This window comes from Stegostoma tigrinum, chromosome 3, assembly GCF_030684315.1.
Source record: "Stegostoma tigrinum isolate sSteTig4 chromosome 3, sSteTig4.hap1, whole genome shotgun sequence".
NCBI classification, from domain to species: domain Eukaryota; kingdom Metazoa; phylum Chordata; class Chondrichthyes; order Orectolobiformes; family Stegostomatidae; genus Stegostoma; species Stegostoma tigrinum.
The window spans coordinates 39,472,582-39,488,383 of record NC_081356.1 but is presented as its reverse complement, the minus strand read 5'-3'; the positions used below and the strand labels follow the sequence as shown (position 1 = coordinate 39,488,383).

The window sequence follows — 15,802 nt, the reverse complement described above, 5'->3', positions numbered from 1 at the left end:
TACCTTGATGATCATGTTAATGTCAGTCTTTTTTGTGCCGCCTTGTACTGCCACAGTAAGGAAACAAACAATGGAAGAGAATTCCTGAATTTTGACAAGCAATAGTGAAGGAACTGACAGCACAGTAATTGACAGGGAAATAGTAACATACTTCTGCAAGTGTTAAAATGATCAATAAATGACAGATCTGATTCCTAGTGATCACACCGGATCTTTCTCCTGATTACAGGGTGGTGAACAGGTTTATTTGTGCATTCCCCATTCTTTTTACCCCAGGAAGTCAGGCCTTTCAAAAGGATTTAGAATTAATTTGCTGCAGTTTTAATGGTGAAAATACCTTAGGAAACAGTGGGTGAGCAAAATTAAATTAGAATAATCACTGCAAAGAGCAGCTGAGGCAAATAGTTTTGATGTGTTTAAGGGGTCAGGCAGGGTTAGGGAGAAAGGAAAAGATGAATACATTGCTGTGGTTGAATGAGTGGTGCAAGGACGCTCACGTGGCAGAAAACATAGGCATGGACCAGAAGGGCTTAGTTAGTTTTCAAGGGCTCCTGCTCAGTGAAAGACTGAAACAAGTTGATGACCTAATTCCATTATCACTGTGGACATCTGACGACCGCAGTCATCCACAAAACTATTGCAGCACACCCGAGTTGGAGATATAACCCACTTAAAATGAGCTTCTGTTTGCCATTTTAGGACATTGCCAGGCAGTCCAACTGAACAAGAGCCCAGAATATTTTGTCCTTTAGTTTTTTTGATAAAGGAGAGTTAACGTTTATAAAGTTTAGCAAAAAATAAGTATTTCTTTACATATAAACATCAACAGTTTACATTTTGACCTTGGCTGTTTTTTGTGCAGAGCGTTGAAGAGGAAGAGACCAGGCATTCTGGTTCCCATTGTTCCACTGAGCTTCATTTTTGCCTATCAATGTGATCTGGCATATGGAACATTAATGCTAAGGATGAAAGGTAAGTAAATTAACTATAAATCTGTGACTTTACTGTTCAACAAATAATTTAGAGTAAACTTACATTCATAATATTTGTCCAATTCAAGTGCAATTCAATTTGGGAAAACATAGAAATATATTCCATGATCATTGGCACCAAAGATGGCCATTTGACCTGTCTTTTCCATGCCTCCTGTCCATACAGGAATTCAACCAGTCCAGTTCCAACATCCTTTCCTGCAATTTTACAAATCTTTCTCTGTAAGTATTAATCCAATTCCCTTTTGAAACAAATGACTGAATTTTCCCTTTCATGCAGAGCATTTCAGGTGCTAATCACTGTCTGCATCAAAACGTTTTACCTCATATCTCCTCTGATTCTTTTGCCCACTGTCTAATTACATGCCCCATTAACACACATTCTGTGTAATTACATTCTTTTAGGGATAAGTACAGTACCATTGGCCTTGTCCAGCACCTCACATACACACAGCAATGCTTCACCAACCATCTTTTCTGATTCCACGCCAATAGCAAATGTGCACTACAGAAACCAGTAGACATTGTAACACTAATCAGCAGCTGAGTGCCCATACATAACCTCATGACAAGAGAGTGATGTAAATGCTACAAGCAAAGCTCTGAGGGAGAGATGGTAATTGAAGAGTTGGGTGATGCAGTTTGAATTTACATTTCTGTGACTATATCAAATGATGTAGCTATTTGCACTATTGAACCCAGTTTAAGACAATGTATATGCACACAGACTGTTGGTACTCTGGAGGAAATATGGATGAAGAGAAACCAGTTACACTGATAGGGAAACTCAGAACAAGAGAGTGTAACCTTAAAGTTAGTGTTTAGTTCTAGGCTGATGTCGGGTAGTATGTCTTCACACACAGTGGTGGAAATCCAAAATGCTCATCTCATAGTTTTGTGATCATCAATACTAAGACTAACTTTCAACTCCAGATTAATTAACTGAACTGAAATTCCATAAAATGCCACAGTGAAATTTGAGCTGATGTTCGCAGAGCATTTGTCTGTTAGATAAGTAGCATTAGCTTTCACCCACCTGTTCTGTCTAAAATTGAACAACAGAAACAGGCTTCAGGGACTGAATGACCTGGTTTTGTACCAATTTTCCTTTACTGGCTTAGAATGCTGGGGAGAAATGTTAATTAACGTTTTAATTCTGAGCCCAGTTTTGGTTTACAGTGTATGAATGATATTTTGTTATATTTTGTATTTTGTAGCAGCACAGTAGCTCAATGGTTAGCACTGCTGCCTCACAGTACCAGGGACCTGGGTTTGATTCCAACCTTGGGAGACTGTCTATGGGGAGTTTGCATGTTCTCCCCATGTCTGTGTGGGTTTCCTCTGGGTCCTCCAGTTTCTTCCCACAGTCTAAAGATGTGCAGTTTAGGAGGACTGGCCATGCTACATTGCCCATAATGTTCAGTGATGTTGAGGCTTGGTGAATTAGAAATGCAGGGTTACAGGGATAGGGTGGGGAATGGTTCTGGGTGCGGTGCTCTTTGGAGAATCGGTGTGGACTCGATGGGCCGAATGGCCTGCTTCCAAACTGTAGGGATTCTATGTTGCTATATCGACTTTTCTTGCTCCACTAAAAATCTAATTTCAGTTATTCAGATTCACTTGTTCCACTTTCAACATAATTAATTGCAATTAATAGTCTCAAGATCTGCAATTAACTCATGGTATTGCATTCAGTTTTTCACAGTTTGTCTTGCACGCAGGTACAGATAGTAGAATTAGGTACAGTGCAGAAGAAAGCCATTCAGTCCAGCACTTCTGCACTGGTTTACTGAATGAATGATTTACTTAGAGCCATTCTCCTATTTTCTCCCTGCAACCCTGTACATTGCTCCTCTGCAATTAACGGTTTAATTCCCTTTTAAATTGAATCCCTCAATGGACCCTGGTCTAGGAAGTTTCAAACTGTGCTTCCCAGGCCTATCTGCTTGCTCTATGGAAAAGATTTCGCTCGTATCACTTTTGCCACACACGAATAAATTTAGTGCTTTTGACTTCAAAATATGAAAATGAAATCTCAGTCTTTTGAATTGACTGATTCATGCATAGAAAAGAATGTAATTGTTGTATCGTTCCTGGGCTCTCAAAAATGATCTTGATCCTCTTATGACACTATATTGCGTAGCAGGCAAAGAATCCTTCAAGACTAACTTTTAAAAAGGCGTTGCATTGTAACATTCTTTTGTAGCACAAGTTTCTGAATTACAGGTGTGCTGTTCTTATTTACAATTATACTGTAGTATATATTTGAGCAGTAATTGAAAGGTTATTGACATCATTTTTTCTTCCAGATGAGGCAGAGAATATAATTGATATGGAGCAAACCCTCCTTGAGATGCCAAAGGGAGTGCCAACCTTTGAAAGCATTGAAAAGGCCAGAAGGGCTCGGAGTATGTTTTTCATCCAAAAATAGGTTTTGAGTATAAAAATAGTGAATCTGTCAATCTAAACCTCAGATCAAAAGGGAAGAATGTATCAGTAGCAGCTCATTATACTTTTCTGGATCTTTTTAATCAAATGGCATGTATAGCTGTAACCTTTAATAAAATTGTCCATTATTGAATAAAGCCTCATGTGATTTGGAGATTTTTTTTCTCTATTGTTTCAACTTCTCATTTATTGCAGGAAATAAATGAGAGATTTATTTCAATCCAAACCAGCAGAAAACCTGCAGCAGTGAAAGGGCACTGGATGTTAACTATTGTCAAAAGGTTAAGAGAACATTAGCTCTGTTTTCTCTCCATAATGCTGCCAGACCCCTGCTAAGTTTCTCCAGCAATTTCTGTTATTGTTTCAGAAAACCTGTGTCATTTTTGTTAGTGCTACCCATTGAAACATTGGGTTGGGTTTGTTCAGAGTTATGAAAACCTTTTAAAAATCCTGCCTTACATTCTAACAAATCCATTTTTGGTGCTAGGCATGTTTCACATGAGCAGGTAACTGAATTCATCAGGCTTATTGGTACTTAGTGTTGTGTCCAACCTCGCACCATTGTGCATGGTACAAGAGCCTTAAACAACAATGAGAGGGGCATACATTGAGAATGCAGGCTCAAACACTTTCATAAGGTGGATATGGACTCCACAACTGTCATGATCTGAAAGTGGCCTACTGTTCATTTACTTCTGCATGTTCTTTAAAAAGTACTACAGTAATGCCACGGCAGAAAGCTATAGAAGGATTGTTGAAAATGGGCAGTAAAAGAATTGAATTAGTTTTATTGTGATGTACTTGAATGAGTACAGTGAAAAGTTTACAAGTTGCCACTTACAGCCTCATCTTAGATACAAGATACTTAGGTACAGATACTTAAGTATTTGGTATAAAATGTAGAAAAAACTAAAATATCTAACATAGGAATAAAGTGGAAAAAATAAAGTACACAGTTTACAGTCCTTACGCCCCTGTCTGTGCTGGTACCTAACCTCCAAACCACACCAGGCTTTGAAATTTGAGGCCTTCCCTCCTCGTGACAGTCTCCAATCCGAGGACTCGCTCCAGTTAACCCTGGGGACTCTCCTCCCCACAACAGCCTCCAGTCCGTGCGCTGACCTCTCTTCGAATCCCAACTGATTCCAACTATGTAAGTATAAAAAGTTTTAAAAATAAGTTTTAAAAAGTTTTTAAAAAACAAACAAAAAGATTAGAAAAAGATGCCAATAATGAAAGAAGGACGGTGTAGTGGGAATTGATTAAAATAATGCCTGAAAGAGCAGTAGAGCAATGTGAAAGTGAGTCATGAGAACTGGGAGACACTGACAACAGGGGCAAAAAAAAATCACAACAGAACAAGAGAAATCAAAGCTCAGAATGTCATGGGAAAGACTGAATTACAAGTTTATTTTGCAAAACAATAATGAAAGGGACAACATTATATCTATATGACTTGCACCTTCAATTTTACAGCACAGTCTTCAGACACCCAGCTTTACTGTACTTCTTGTAGCATGATCTCCACATCTTACTAACTCAAAAGAACAAAAAGCTGTCTGTGCATCTCTGCTTTGCCAACTGTGACCTATTCACTGTTCTATCTCCACGACAAGCTCTACTTTCAGGAATTGGTATATCCTTTTAAGAACCATAACATTGCAAGGTTTACTGATGCCCAGACAAGGTCACTGTCCTAGCTTTTTTGAGTATGCACTACAGATGAGGGTGAACTTGAATAACAAGTCTTAGTGCCTATGATCAAAGAACTTGAGGTGTTAAAGGACATCAGATAGAAACTAGGCTGCTTCTGTAAGTTCAAATAAAACCATAAGATGGAGCAGCATATGGACCAGTCAGCCGATCGAGTCAGTTCCATCATTTAATGAGATCATGGCTGATCTGATACTCCTTGATTCCACTTTCCACCCGTGATTCCCTTACTGTGTTTATTCTAGATTCACTACCCTTTGAGAGGAAAAAAATCCGCTTCTGTGTTTTAAACTATATATGATCCCTTATTCTGAGATTATACCCTCTGGTCCTGGACTCCCCACTATGGAGAAACAATCTTTCCACACTGACTCTGTCAAATCACCTAACAATCTTGTGTTTCAATAACATTGCCTCTCATAGTTCTAACAGAAATTCCAATGAGTACAGACCCAACCTACTCGATCTCTTGTCATAAGACAGATGCTCCAAAACCTGCCATCAGCTTTATGAACGTTCTTTGGAGTAACTCTAATGCCGGTGTATCTTTTCTTACATGAAGTGCCCAAAACAGTCCACAAAATTCCAGCTGTGGTCTGACTAGTATGTTATAAATTTAGGAAAACATTTCTATTTTAATATTCCATTCTCTATGCAATAGAGGCCAACATTCCATTTGTTTTTCCCTATTACCCACTACTCTTGGATGCTAGCATTTTTGTGATTCATGGGCAAGAACTCCCAAATCCTTCTGTTTGGTAGCGTTATGCAGTCTTTCTCCATTTAAATAATATTCTTCTTGCCAAAGTACAAAAACCTCACATTTTCCCACATTATATTCCATCTGCCAAGTTGTTGCCCACTTATTAACCTGTCTATATCATTCTGCAGAATCTGTCTCATCGTCAATACTTGCCTACACACTTGTGTTTACATGATCTGCAAACGTGACTATAGCGCATTCACTTACCCCAACTGGTTCAATACTATATGTTGTAATTAATTGTGTCCCCAACACTGATTCCTGTTGCCCATTACAGGTTACAGTATCCTGAAAATGCCCTCCATATCCCATTTCTGTCTTTTACTAGTTTGCTAATCTTCTATCCGTGCTAATATGTTTCCTCCAACATCAAGACTCTTAATTATTAAGTAGTCCACTGTGTGGAACTTTATCTAAAGTCTTCTGAAAATCCAAATATATTGGATCCATTACCTGCTCCTTATCTATCCTTATTATTACTTCCTCATAGAATTCCAGTAAATTTGTCAGGCATGATTTCCACTTCATGAAGACATGTTGACTCTGATTGATCATATATATTTATAAATGCTCTGCTTTTTCATCCTTTGGAATAAATTCTAACATTTTCCTAATAACAGACATTAAGCTAACTGACCTATAGTTACCGGTTCTGTTTCTCTTTTTCTTTTTAAGTAAAGATGTTACATTACATAGAACATAGAACAGTACAGCACAGTACAGGCACTTTGGCCCACGATGTTGTGCTGACCTATTATGCTACTCTAAGATCAAACTATGCTGCCTACCATACATTTTACTATCATCCATGTGCCTATCCAAGAGTCGCTTAAGTGTCCCTAATGTATCTGACTCCACTATCACCACCAGCAACACATTCCACGCACCTACCACTCTCTGTGTAAAGAACCTACCTCTGACATCTCCCATATATCTTTCTCTAATTAACTTGAAAATATGCCCCCTCATAATAGTTATTTCTACTCTGGGAAAAAGTCTCTGGCTATCCACTCGATCTATGCCTCTCATCATTTTGTACACCTCTATCAAGTCACTTCTCATCCTTCTTTGCTCCAATGAGAAAAGCCATAGCTTCCTCAACATTTCTTCATAAGACCTGCCCTCCATTCCAGGCAGCATCCTGGTACATCTCCTCTACACCCTCTCTGAAGCTTCCACATCCTTCCCAAAATGAGGTGACCAGACTGAACACAATATTCCCAGTGTGGTCCAACCAGGATTTTATACAGCTGCAGCATAACCTCGCAGCTCTTAAATTCAATTCCCCTGCCAATGAAAGCCAACACACCATACGCCTTCTTAATAACACTATCAACTTGGGTAGCAACTTTGAGGAATCTATGGACGTGGACATTCATGAGAGCTTTCATGAGACCTTGGAAAGAATGCTATTTGCACAACTGAGGAAGGATGATTATGAACAATTGAAAGTGAAGGAAAATTATTTTTACCATCTCAAAATAATCCTTGAAGAGGCGTCTTCACAATTTGCTAAACAAAATTGTTTTTTTTCCTTTACATGAAAATACAAATCCTGTCCTTGGAACAACATTGGAAGGAAAATAGATTTTCTGGGGGAAAAGTGATCCGGGAGTAAATTCCTTTCATTTCACCTCTGCACAGTCCTTTCACTCATATTGGACAGTGCACTCTTGGGAAACTAGATGAATTGAATGTGCCTGAACCCACCTACATTTCATTTCCATTATCGAAAAGCGAAGCAGGTTCAAAGTGTTAAATGACCGACTCCTGTTCCAATTCCTTATGGTTTTCCTGGAACTAAAAAACCATGTTAACCTAACTAGCGACAACTGTCATAAACAACCACCTTGTTCACATTTCAGATAATAGGAACCACCCGCATGGGCCCCAGCTATGCCTGTCTCTTTGTAGGTTACGTGGACACCCGCATGGGCCCCAGCTATGCCTGCCTCTTTGTAGGTTACGTGGAACAGTCACTCTTCCGCACCTACACAGGCCCCAAACCCCACCTCTTCCTCCGGTACATTGATGACTGTATCGGCGCCGCCTCTTGATCCCCAGAGGAGCTCAAACAGTTCATCCACTTCACCAACACCTTCCACCCCAACCTTCAGTTCACCTGGGCCATCTCCAGCACACCCCTCACCTTCCTGGACCTCTCAGTCTCCATCTCAGGCAACCAGCTTGTAACTGATGTCCATTTCAAGCCGACCGACTCCCACAGCTACCTAGAATACACCTCCTCCCACCCACCCTCCTGCAAAAATTCCATCCCCTATTCCCAATTCCTCCGCCTCCGCCGCATCTGCTCCCACGATAAGACATTCCACTCCCGCACATTCCAGATGTCCAAGTTCTTTAAGGACCGCAACTTTCCCCCCACAGTGATCGAGGACGCCGTTGACCGCATCTCCCGTATTTCCCGCAACACATCCCTCACACCCCGCCCCCGCCACAACCGCCCTAAGAGGATCCCCCTCGTTCTCACACACCACCCTACCAACCTCCGGATACAACGCATCATCCTCCGACACTTCCGCCATTTACAATCCGACCCCACCACCCAAGACATTTTTCCATCCCCTCCCGTCTGCTTTCCGGAGAGACCACTCTCTCCGTGACTCCCTTGTTCGCTCCACACTGCCCTCCAACCCCACCACACCCGGCACCTTCCCCTGCAACCGCAGGAAATGCTACACTTGTCCCCACACCTCCTCCCTCACCCCTATCCCAGGCCCCAAGATGACTTTCCACATTAAGCAGAGGTTCACCTGCACATCTGTCAATGTGGTATACTGCATCCACTGTACCCGGTGCGGCTTCCTCTACATTGGGGAAACCAAGCGGAGGCTTGGGGACCGCTTTGCAGACCACCTCCGCTCAGTTCGCAACAAACAACTGCACCTCCCAGTCGCAAACCATTTCCACTCCCCCTCCCATTCTCTAGATGACATGTCCATCATGGGCCTCCTGCACTGCCACAATGATGCCACCCGAAGGTTGCAGGAACAGCAACTCATATTCCGCCTGGGAACCCTGCAGCCATATGGTATCAATGTGGACTTCACCAGTTTCAAAATCTCCCCTTCCCCTACTGCATCCCTAAACCAGCCTAGTTCGACCCCTCCCCCCACTGCACCACACAACCAGCCCAGCTCTTCCCCCCACCCACTGCATCCCAAAACCAGTCCAACCTGTCTCTGCCTCCCTAACGTGTTCTTCCTCTCACCCATCCCTTCCTCCCACACCAAGCCGCACCCCCAGCTACCTACTAACCTCATCCCACCTCCTTGACCTGTCCGTCTTCCCTGGACTGACCTATCCCCTCCCTACCTCCCCACCTATACTCTCCTCTCCACCTATCTTCTTTACTCTCCATCTTCGGTCCGCCTCCCCCTCCCTATTTATTCCAGCTCCCTCTCCCCATCCCCCTCTCTGATGAAGGGTCTAGGCCCGAAACGTCAGCTTTTGTGCTCCTGAGATGCTGCTTGGCCTGCTGTGTTCATCCAGCCTCACATTTTATGACCTGATAATCTGTTCCTTTGAGGCTGATTGACAGGCGGTGACCGAAAGGACAAACCGAAACAAAAAAATGGCCAACCCCGCAAACGTGCACACTCGGGCTGCGGCGCTCCGCAGTCCGACATGGCGCGCAGGAACATCTACACATGCGCAGCTCGCAGCAACGTACCAGGCTCCACCTGACCACGTGGTACTGATGTTACAGCTTTCTGCACCTTCCAGGCTCAGCAGCAATGCATCCGCAAACAGTCTCCCACTGAACCTCTCACAACTGTACACACCTTTCCTTCGGGATCACCTGCAGCTGACGGAAGAAGGAGTCTGAGGAGTAGAAGAGCAGGGAATCTGGAAAGGAGAGAGGGATGAGTGTGGGAGGAGGTGGGGTGAGGCAGGAAAGAGTTTGTGATGCAGGACAAGGAATTTTCACCACCGTGGCGGGGCCTTGTCGGTCTTTGCACCCTGTCGTGCTCACCTCAGTCTGCTCTCAGCCATCGTGCTGCCCCGTGATTTGCTGCCACACTGATCCCAGCACAGTTCAAATATAACTCATCCTAAAGCCTGAATTACTTGTAATCCCTCATCAGAAACTCTTTAACAACTCGTTGATACCTACGTGGACCAAAACAACCAGATTTTTACTCATCCACTCAATATGCCTATTGTCCAGAAAAGATGGGCATTGGTCCACTGTAGTCAGCTCAATCGTCATCCCTGCAATCTACATATTCATCCATATGGGGGTGTGCAGCATGGTGGCTCAGTGGTTAGCACTGCTGTCTGACAATGCCAGGAACCCAGGTTTGATGCCAGCCTCACGTGACTGTGTGGAGTTTGCACGTTCTTCGTGTGTCTGCGTGGGTTTCCTCCCACAATCCAAACGTGCAGGTTAAGTGGATTCACCATGCTAAATTGTTCTGGGGTGTGCAGGCTAGGTGGATTAGCCATGGGAAAATGTAGGGTTGCAGGGTCTGGGTGGAATGCTCCTCACATGCTTGATGGGCTGAATGGTCTGCTTTCCTCAAACCTATTAGACTGGGATATGGGCTGAGCCTGCTCAAAAGCAAAACTCAAACCACGTTTAACTGCCTCCCGCACAGTCACACCTTCCTGTCCCTGACAAAGGAACATAGTTGACGTAACTTCTTGTGTAATAGAGTATGAGCGTCATCGGTTAGGCTGGCAACCAAAGCCAGCAGTCCCAAAGACTGACGGAACATATCAAACAGCATATACCTTCAGCTATGTGCACCAAGTATGGTACTGACTGTACTCAATAAGCCCATGCTTGCAAAACTCACAGCACACTGTTCAACACTTGATGTGATTAATGGTTGGATAGCATTTGCTAAATAATCCCGATTGTGCAAAGAATTAACCTGACAACCAAATTATTATCGTCAGTCAGATATAGTGTGGCAAATATGTATATACTGGATAGTTAATGTATGAATACACGAGACCCTATAATTTTCGACATGTAGAACAAGTACACACTGTTCCTGTTTCAACTCAACAAAATAAGTGAAAACCATTCCTCAGAGCTAAGTCGTGATCATCAGAGTCAATCTTCCTGGTTTAAAATTTAAACAAAGCTTGGCATTTATTTGTCAGACATCATTAATTAGTGCTGACGACTTGGCAATGATTCACCCAATCTTAGTTCACTTGACAATGCATGAGCATTTAGCCAAAATAAATGTTGCTGTCCTTTACGTCGGTATCGCTTGCAAATTGACGTAATGAGAGCAAAACATAAAGCTTAAACAAAATGAACTTCTCAGCAATACATTGGAGTTTATTAATAGAAGCATTAACCACAACAAATAAATGCATAAGTAACAATAAATAAATGCAAGTATTGTTTGTACGCCACAGAGTACAATGTAGAGTTCTATAACGCCTCTTACAAAGAGGATAAAACCGCAGGGAATACACAATGTAGATTGTCCAGAATAAGAATGCGAATAACTATGAGCAGACCAACGTTGTTTTCGTTTAATGAAGTAGAGAAGTAAGAGAGAAGATTTACACGATATCTTTTTTTAAAAAAAAGAACTTCTGTATTAAACAAAAGTGAACATTTACTCTGATTGGGGAACCAGTAACAGATGTCAATTTAAAATTGTCACTTGAGTGCAAGGAGATAGGATAGAAACCTTGCAGTACAATATAACGGGAAAAAGTGCCGCACATTTGAACAGAGGACAGGTACTGGGTTATGGAGAGCGGCGTGCTCTAGGGTTAAATCACTGAGCCAGCAGTGATTCGAAGCCATGTTGTCATAAACATGGGTCCAGGTGTAATTGTCTACTTTTATTCCTCCTGTTCTGGTGAACAGACAATGTGTCAAATAAGACCAATAAAGATTAATAATATAATATCAACAAGTGGATCAAACATTAATAAGCGTAATCATCAACAGCTCCCAACGCTCACACGATTAAAAGCATGGCTAGCACAACAGTATCACCATTGTAAATTCCCTATTGGGAAGCTCAGGTTTGTGGCTTTTACAGATTCATATTCAAGAATGGAGGATAAGGTATAGGTTTGTGTAGAAATAATGGAAGCACTCGGGTAATTTTTGAAGGCCGAGTTAACGTGCAAAATGTAGCAGAAAAGATAGCAAGGGGGAGATAAAATATAAATTTTAATTCGGGAGCTGATGGAAGCTGCACAAAATGAAAGGGGAAAACCGCAAGAAGACAGAGAGCGGCAGTTTCGGGAAAATTGGGGAAAAATAGAAATGGCGCAGGAGAAAGTGAGATGAATTGAAAAGTTAAACTATTAGGAAAACTGGAAAATTAAAACGCGAGTTCGGAGGATGTCAAAATGTTTGATCAACAGCCGAAGATAACGGCATCGTTGAGGGATGCGGTTTCCAATCAGTCCTTCAATTCTAAATGTGGCAGTGAGGCAAAGGGACTGTATCTGTCAATCTTGCAAGAATATTTCGAGGTCATCAGAGAGAGGGAGGGACAAATGCTTTGAAAAAACGGCGGTGAGTCAGTGGGAAGGAGCAAAAAAACAGCTATATAAAGGGCAGCGGGATCAGACATGTAGAAGGCAGGGACAAGAGGGAGAGAGTCACAACAATATTGACATCTTTCTGCAATAGTCCCAAGCACCAGCGAAAGGAACACTCTTCAGAGCTAGGATTCTTGGCAAGCCCAGACTGAACGCTTGTGAGCTGAAATGAAGTGCCTGGTGTGTGTTCTGGTCATCAACCTGTTGCTGACCTCCTTTCCGGTTTCTGTCTTGTCCCAGTCTTTGAGAAGTGGAGAATTGGGAATCAAGCTGTGCGGTCGCGAGTTCATCCGAGCCGTCATTTATACCTGTGGGGGTTCCCGATGGAAGAGGCTTCTCGATAACCAAAACGGTAAGTATTCAGTGAAAAATAAACTATCTTAATTGCTGCGTCCCTATCCAAAAGGTTGAGCGTTTTACATAATATTGCGATTAAGTGGTCTTAATGCTGTTTGTGGAGGCTCTGAGATTGTCAATAATCTTAGCGATACTCCCATTAATAATAAAACTGAAATAATCATCTTATTTATAAAGTGCCATTCCCGAAAATGTCACCTTCAGTGGAATGATAAGATGCTAATTCCAACTTCATTTGCAAGAGCCTGCTACTCTTGCGGATTCTTCTGGAGAAAGTTCATCAATTCTAACCATGTCACTATAAGTCACTGTTCAGGCTGTTTCCAGCCTGGGTGTAGTCGTTGACTGTACTCAGTAAGTTCTGAAAGACAGGTTAATGTGATGCTTGTTATCAGCACAGTTAATAACAGAAGACTGCACTCTTTTAAGTGTTAGAACTGCCGATGCTGGAGTCAGAGATAACACAGTGTGGAACAAAAACAAAGTTGCTGGAATAGCTCAGCAGGTCTGGCAGCATCTGTGGAGGAGAAAACAGAATTAACGTTTCGGGTCCAGTGACCCTTTCTCAGAACAATATTTACAGCTTCCTCTCTGATGAAGGGTCTAGGCCCGAAACGTCAGCTTTTGTGCTCCTGAGATGCTGCTGGGCCTGCTGTGTTCATCCAGCCTCACACTTTGTTACCTTGGATTCTCCAGCATCTGCAGTTCCCATTATCTCCTTTACAGCTTCCGCAGTTCTTTTGGTTTTTATAACAGTGTGGAGCTAGAGGAACACAGCAGGCCAGGCAGCAGCAGAGGAGCAGGAAAGTCACTGTTTCGGGTCAGGACCCTTCTTCAGAAAACGAAAGGACTTTTCTGAAGTGGGGTGCCGACCCGAAACACCAACTTTCCTGGTCCTCTCTGATGCACTCTTTCAAGTACTGCCTGACGTTTATTCTCAAATCTGTTAGTTCTTATTTCAGCATTGGCAATAACACTCAGGTCGGGAAGAGCCAGTGCAGCCGTGAGGAATCACTTACTGCTTATTTGAGTCACAGCATTTGTGAGAGAGCAAGGTTTTCCAGATTGTAAGAGTTTTCTTGGGAAATCAATCGTCAAATTCCCCTATCACATTATCATCAAATTAGTTAGTGCTTTAAATTGAGAGTGGGATCCTTCAATATCGTCTGAACTTTGATGACTGTATTCCTAAACAGGACAAAATCAGGGAGGAAAGCCATTGATATTGAGATTTTAATTTAAAATGGTACATATGGTACTGATTTGCAAACGGGCACCTTATTTCACTAATATTCCTGCATGAAGCACTGGGAGCAGGAATGGGAAGAAGGAGAGAACGTCTCTAATGATATCTAATACACAGCTGGAGGAATTGCTGACCTTATACAGGAGGAAGGTAGACCTCTGAACTTGGAAGGTGATGATGACCATGCAATCCCTGGCCCATAGTGAGTACAATGTAACTAATCTACAATCAATAATTATCAATAGTCCACTTCCATCAACTGAGATGCCATCAGTTTGTGTAAGTTCTTTTCTGCTTTATCTTCCTTTCAGAACAGCATCCTGGAATTAGGGATAGAAAAGAAGGGTCTGGGATATTCGAAGGGTTTGGCTGAGAAAAGACAACAAATTGGATTGGAGAAACTGTTGGAGTAGAGAAAGTTCTGATGTAGACAGAAAGCTAGGAGTCGTAACTGACTCCCATTCAACAGGTAGCTACTGGATACATTTTGCCAGTGACTTCTGTAATAAAAGAGCAGAAGTGTCAAACATCAAGCAGGAGATAGAAACTTTCAAATCAAAACTATAACTATGAACTTCCCATTGGCAGGTGTGGGAATGGCTCTACAGGAGGAAGGAGGAAAGAAAAGATTATTCAAAGTTAAGAAAATATTTACCTGCCAACAGCCAATAAAGTTTACCTCAGCATGTTAGAATCAGTAATGTCTCTTATGCAGTTGCTTCTCTTCAGATTAGAGATGTATTTACTAGTGCTTTAATTAACTTTCTTTAACAATTGCAGTGTAGACCAAACAGCGATTATCAACTTCAGGATATTTGTCAATTATTTTTCTGATTGTACAGCAACATATATTTAACCAACTGTGTTTGAATAGTCAAAATTCAATGGTTGAGAGTCCAGTGACTAGAACATTTCTCTCAAACAAAAGACAGCTGGTATTACAGTGCAAATGCATGTTGTTATTAATCATGTCATTTTTCTTCCAGATCCTTTCCAGACCTCTGCTGATAAAGATTACTTCAAGGAGATGGACAGCATGAGTAATCTTCAAAGATTTTTTGGCAGCGACAGAAACCAGGAAACTGAGCCATCTTTCGGTAATGAAGTGTTTGACCAGTACTACAACCAGTATGATCAGATACCAGGGGATTTCATGGAGTACATCCACCAAATTGATGGAGGCAGCAATAAAGACCAAGCTGTTGCATTAACAGCAGTGCAGCATCTACCCTGGGCCAGATCCCTCAGGAAGAAAAGGGAAGGACCACCAGGAATGTCAAAGAAATGCTGCAATTATGGTTGCACCAAAAAAGATATCAGCATTCTCTGCTGAAAACTGTACATCTCTATTTATAGAATATTCTATACACATGGACTCTGTTTCAGTGAGATTTTCAACTATGTAGTCTATTAAATATCTCACAAATGTGGAGTAAGGCAATCGTAATTTACATGTAATTTCTAGTATGGTCTATGTGACAGACTTGTGTTAGCGGTTCTGAATCCCTTAAAACAAATTAAAACAATTGCAACTGTAAAGTTTCAACTCTTGATTTCTTATGACAGCTTACTTTTGTAAGTAATCTCATTTATTCACAGTATTGAAACATATCTCCTAATGAATTGTATGTGCTATCACTAACATCCATGCACAAAGACTAAGTTGAGATCAAGAACTCTGATCCAGGCGTACTTATTGCAGGGTATTTAAGAAACAAATTTAACATAAGC

At 41.8% G+C, this 15,802-nt stretch overlaps 2 protein-coding genes across 2 annotated transcripts in view; both read left to right on the top strand.

Annotated features, from left to right (window-relative positions):
• The window catches only part of plgrkt (plasminogen receptor, C-terminal lysine transmembrane protein), a 66,171-nt gene extending 62,594 nt beyond the window's left edge, over positions 1-3,577 (top strand). The window contains exons 4-5 of the mRNA XM_048528168.2: positions 863-972; positions 3,302-3,577. Of these exons, the coding sequence (XP_048384125.1) occupies positions 863-972; positions 3,302-3,423 (232 nt within the window). The 3' untranslated portion in view covers positions 3,424-3,577. The remainder of the gene's footprint in view (positions 1-862; positions 973-3,301) is intronic.
• Positions 3,578-12,298: 8,721 nt separating this feature from the next.
• On the top strand, positions 12,299-15,560 carry LOC125451273 (relaxin-3-like). Its single transcript, XM_048528224.2, has 2 exons — positions 12,299-12,820; positions 15,058-15,560. The coding sequence occupies exons 1-2, from the start codon at positions 12,637-12,639 to the stop codon at positions 15,402-15,404; spliced, it is 531 nt and encodes a 176-aa protein (XP_048384181.1). The 5' UTR covers positions 12,299-12,636; the 3' UTR covers positions 15,405-15,560.
• The last annotated feature ends 242 nt before the right edge of the window (positions 15,561-15,802 follow it).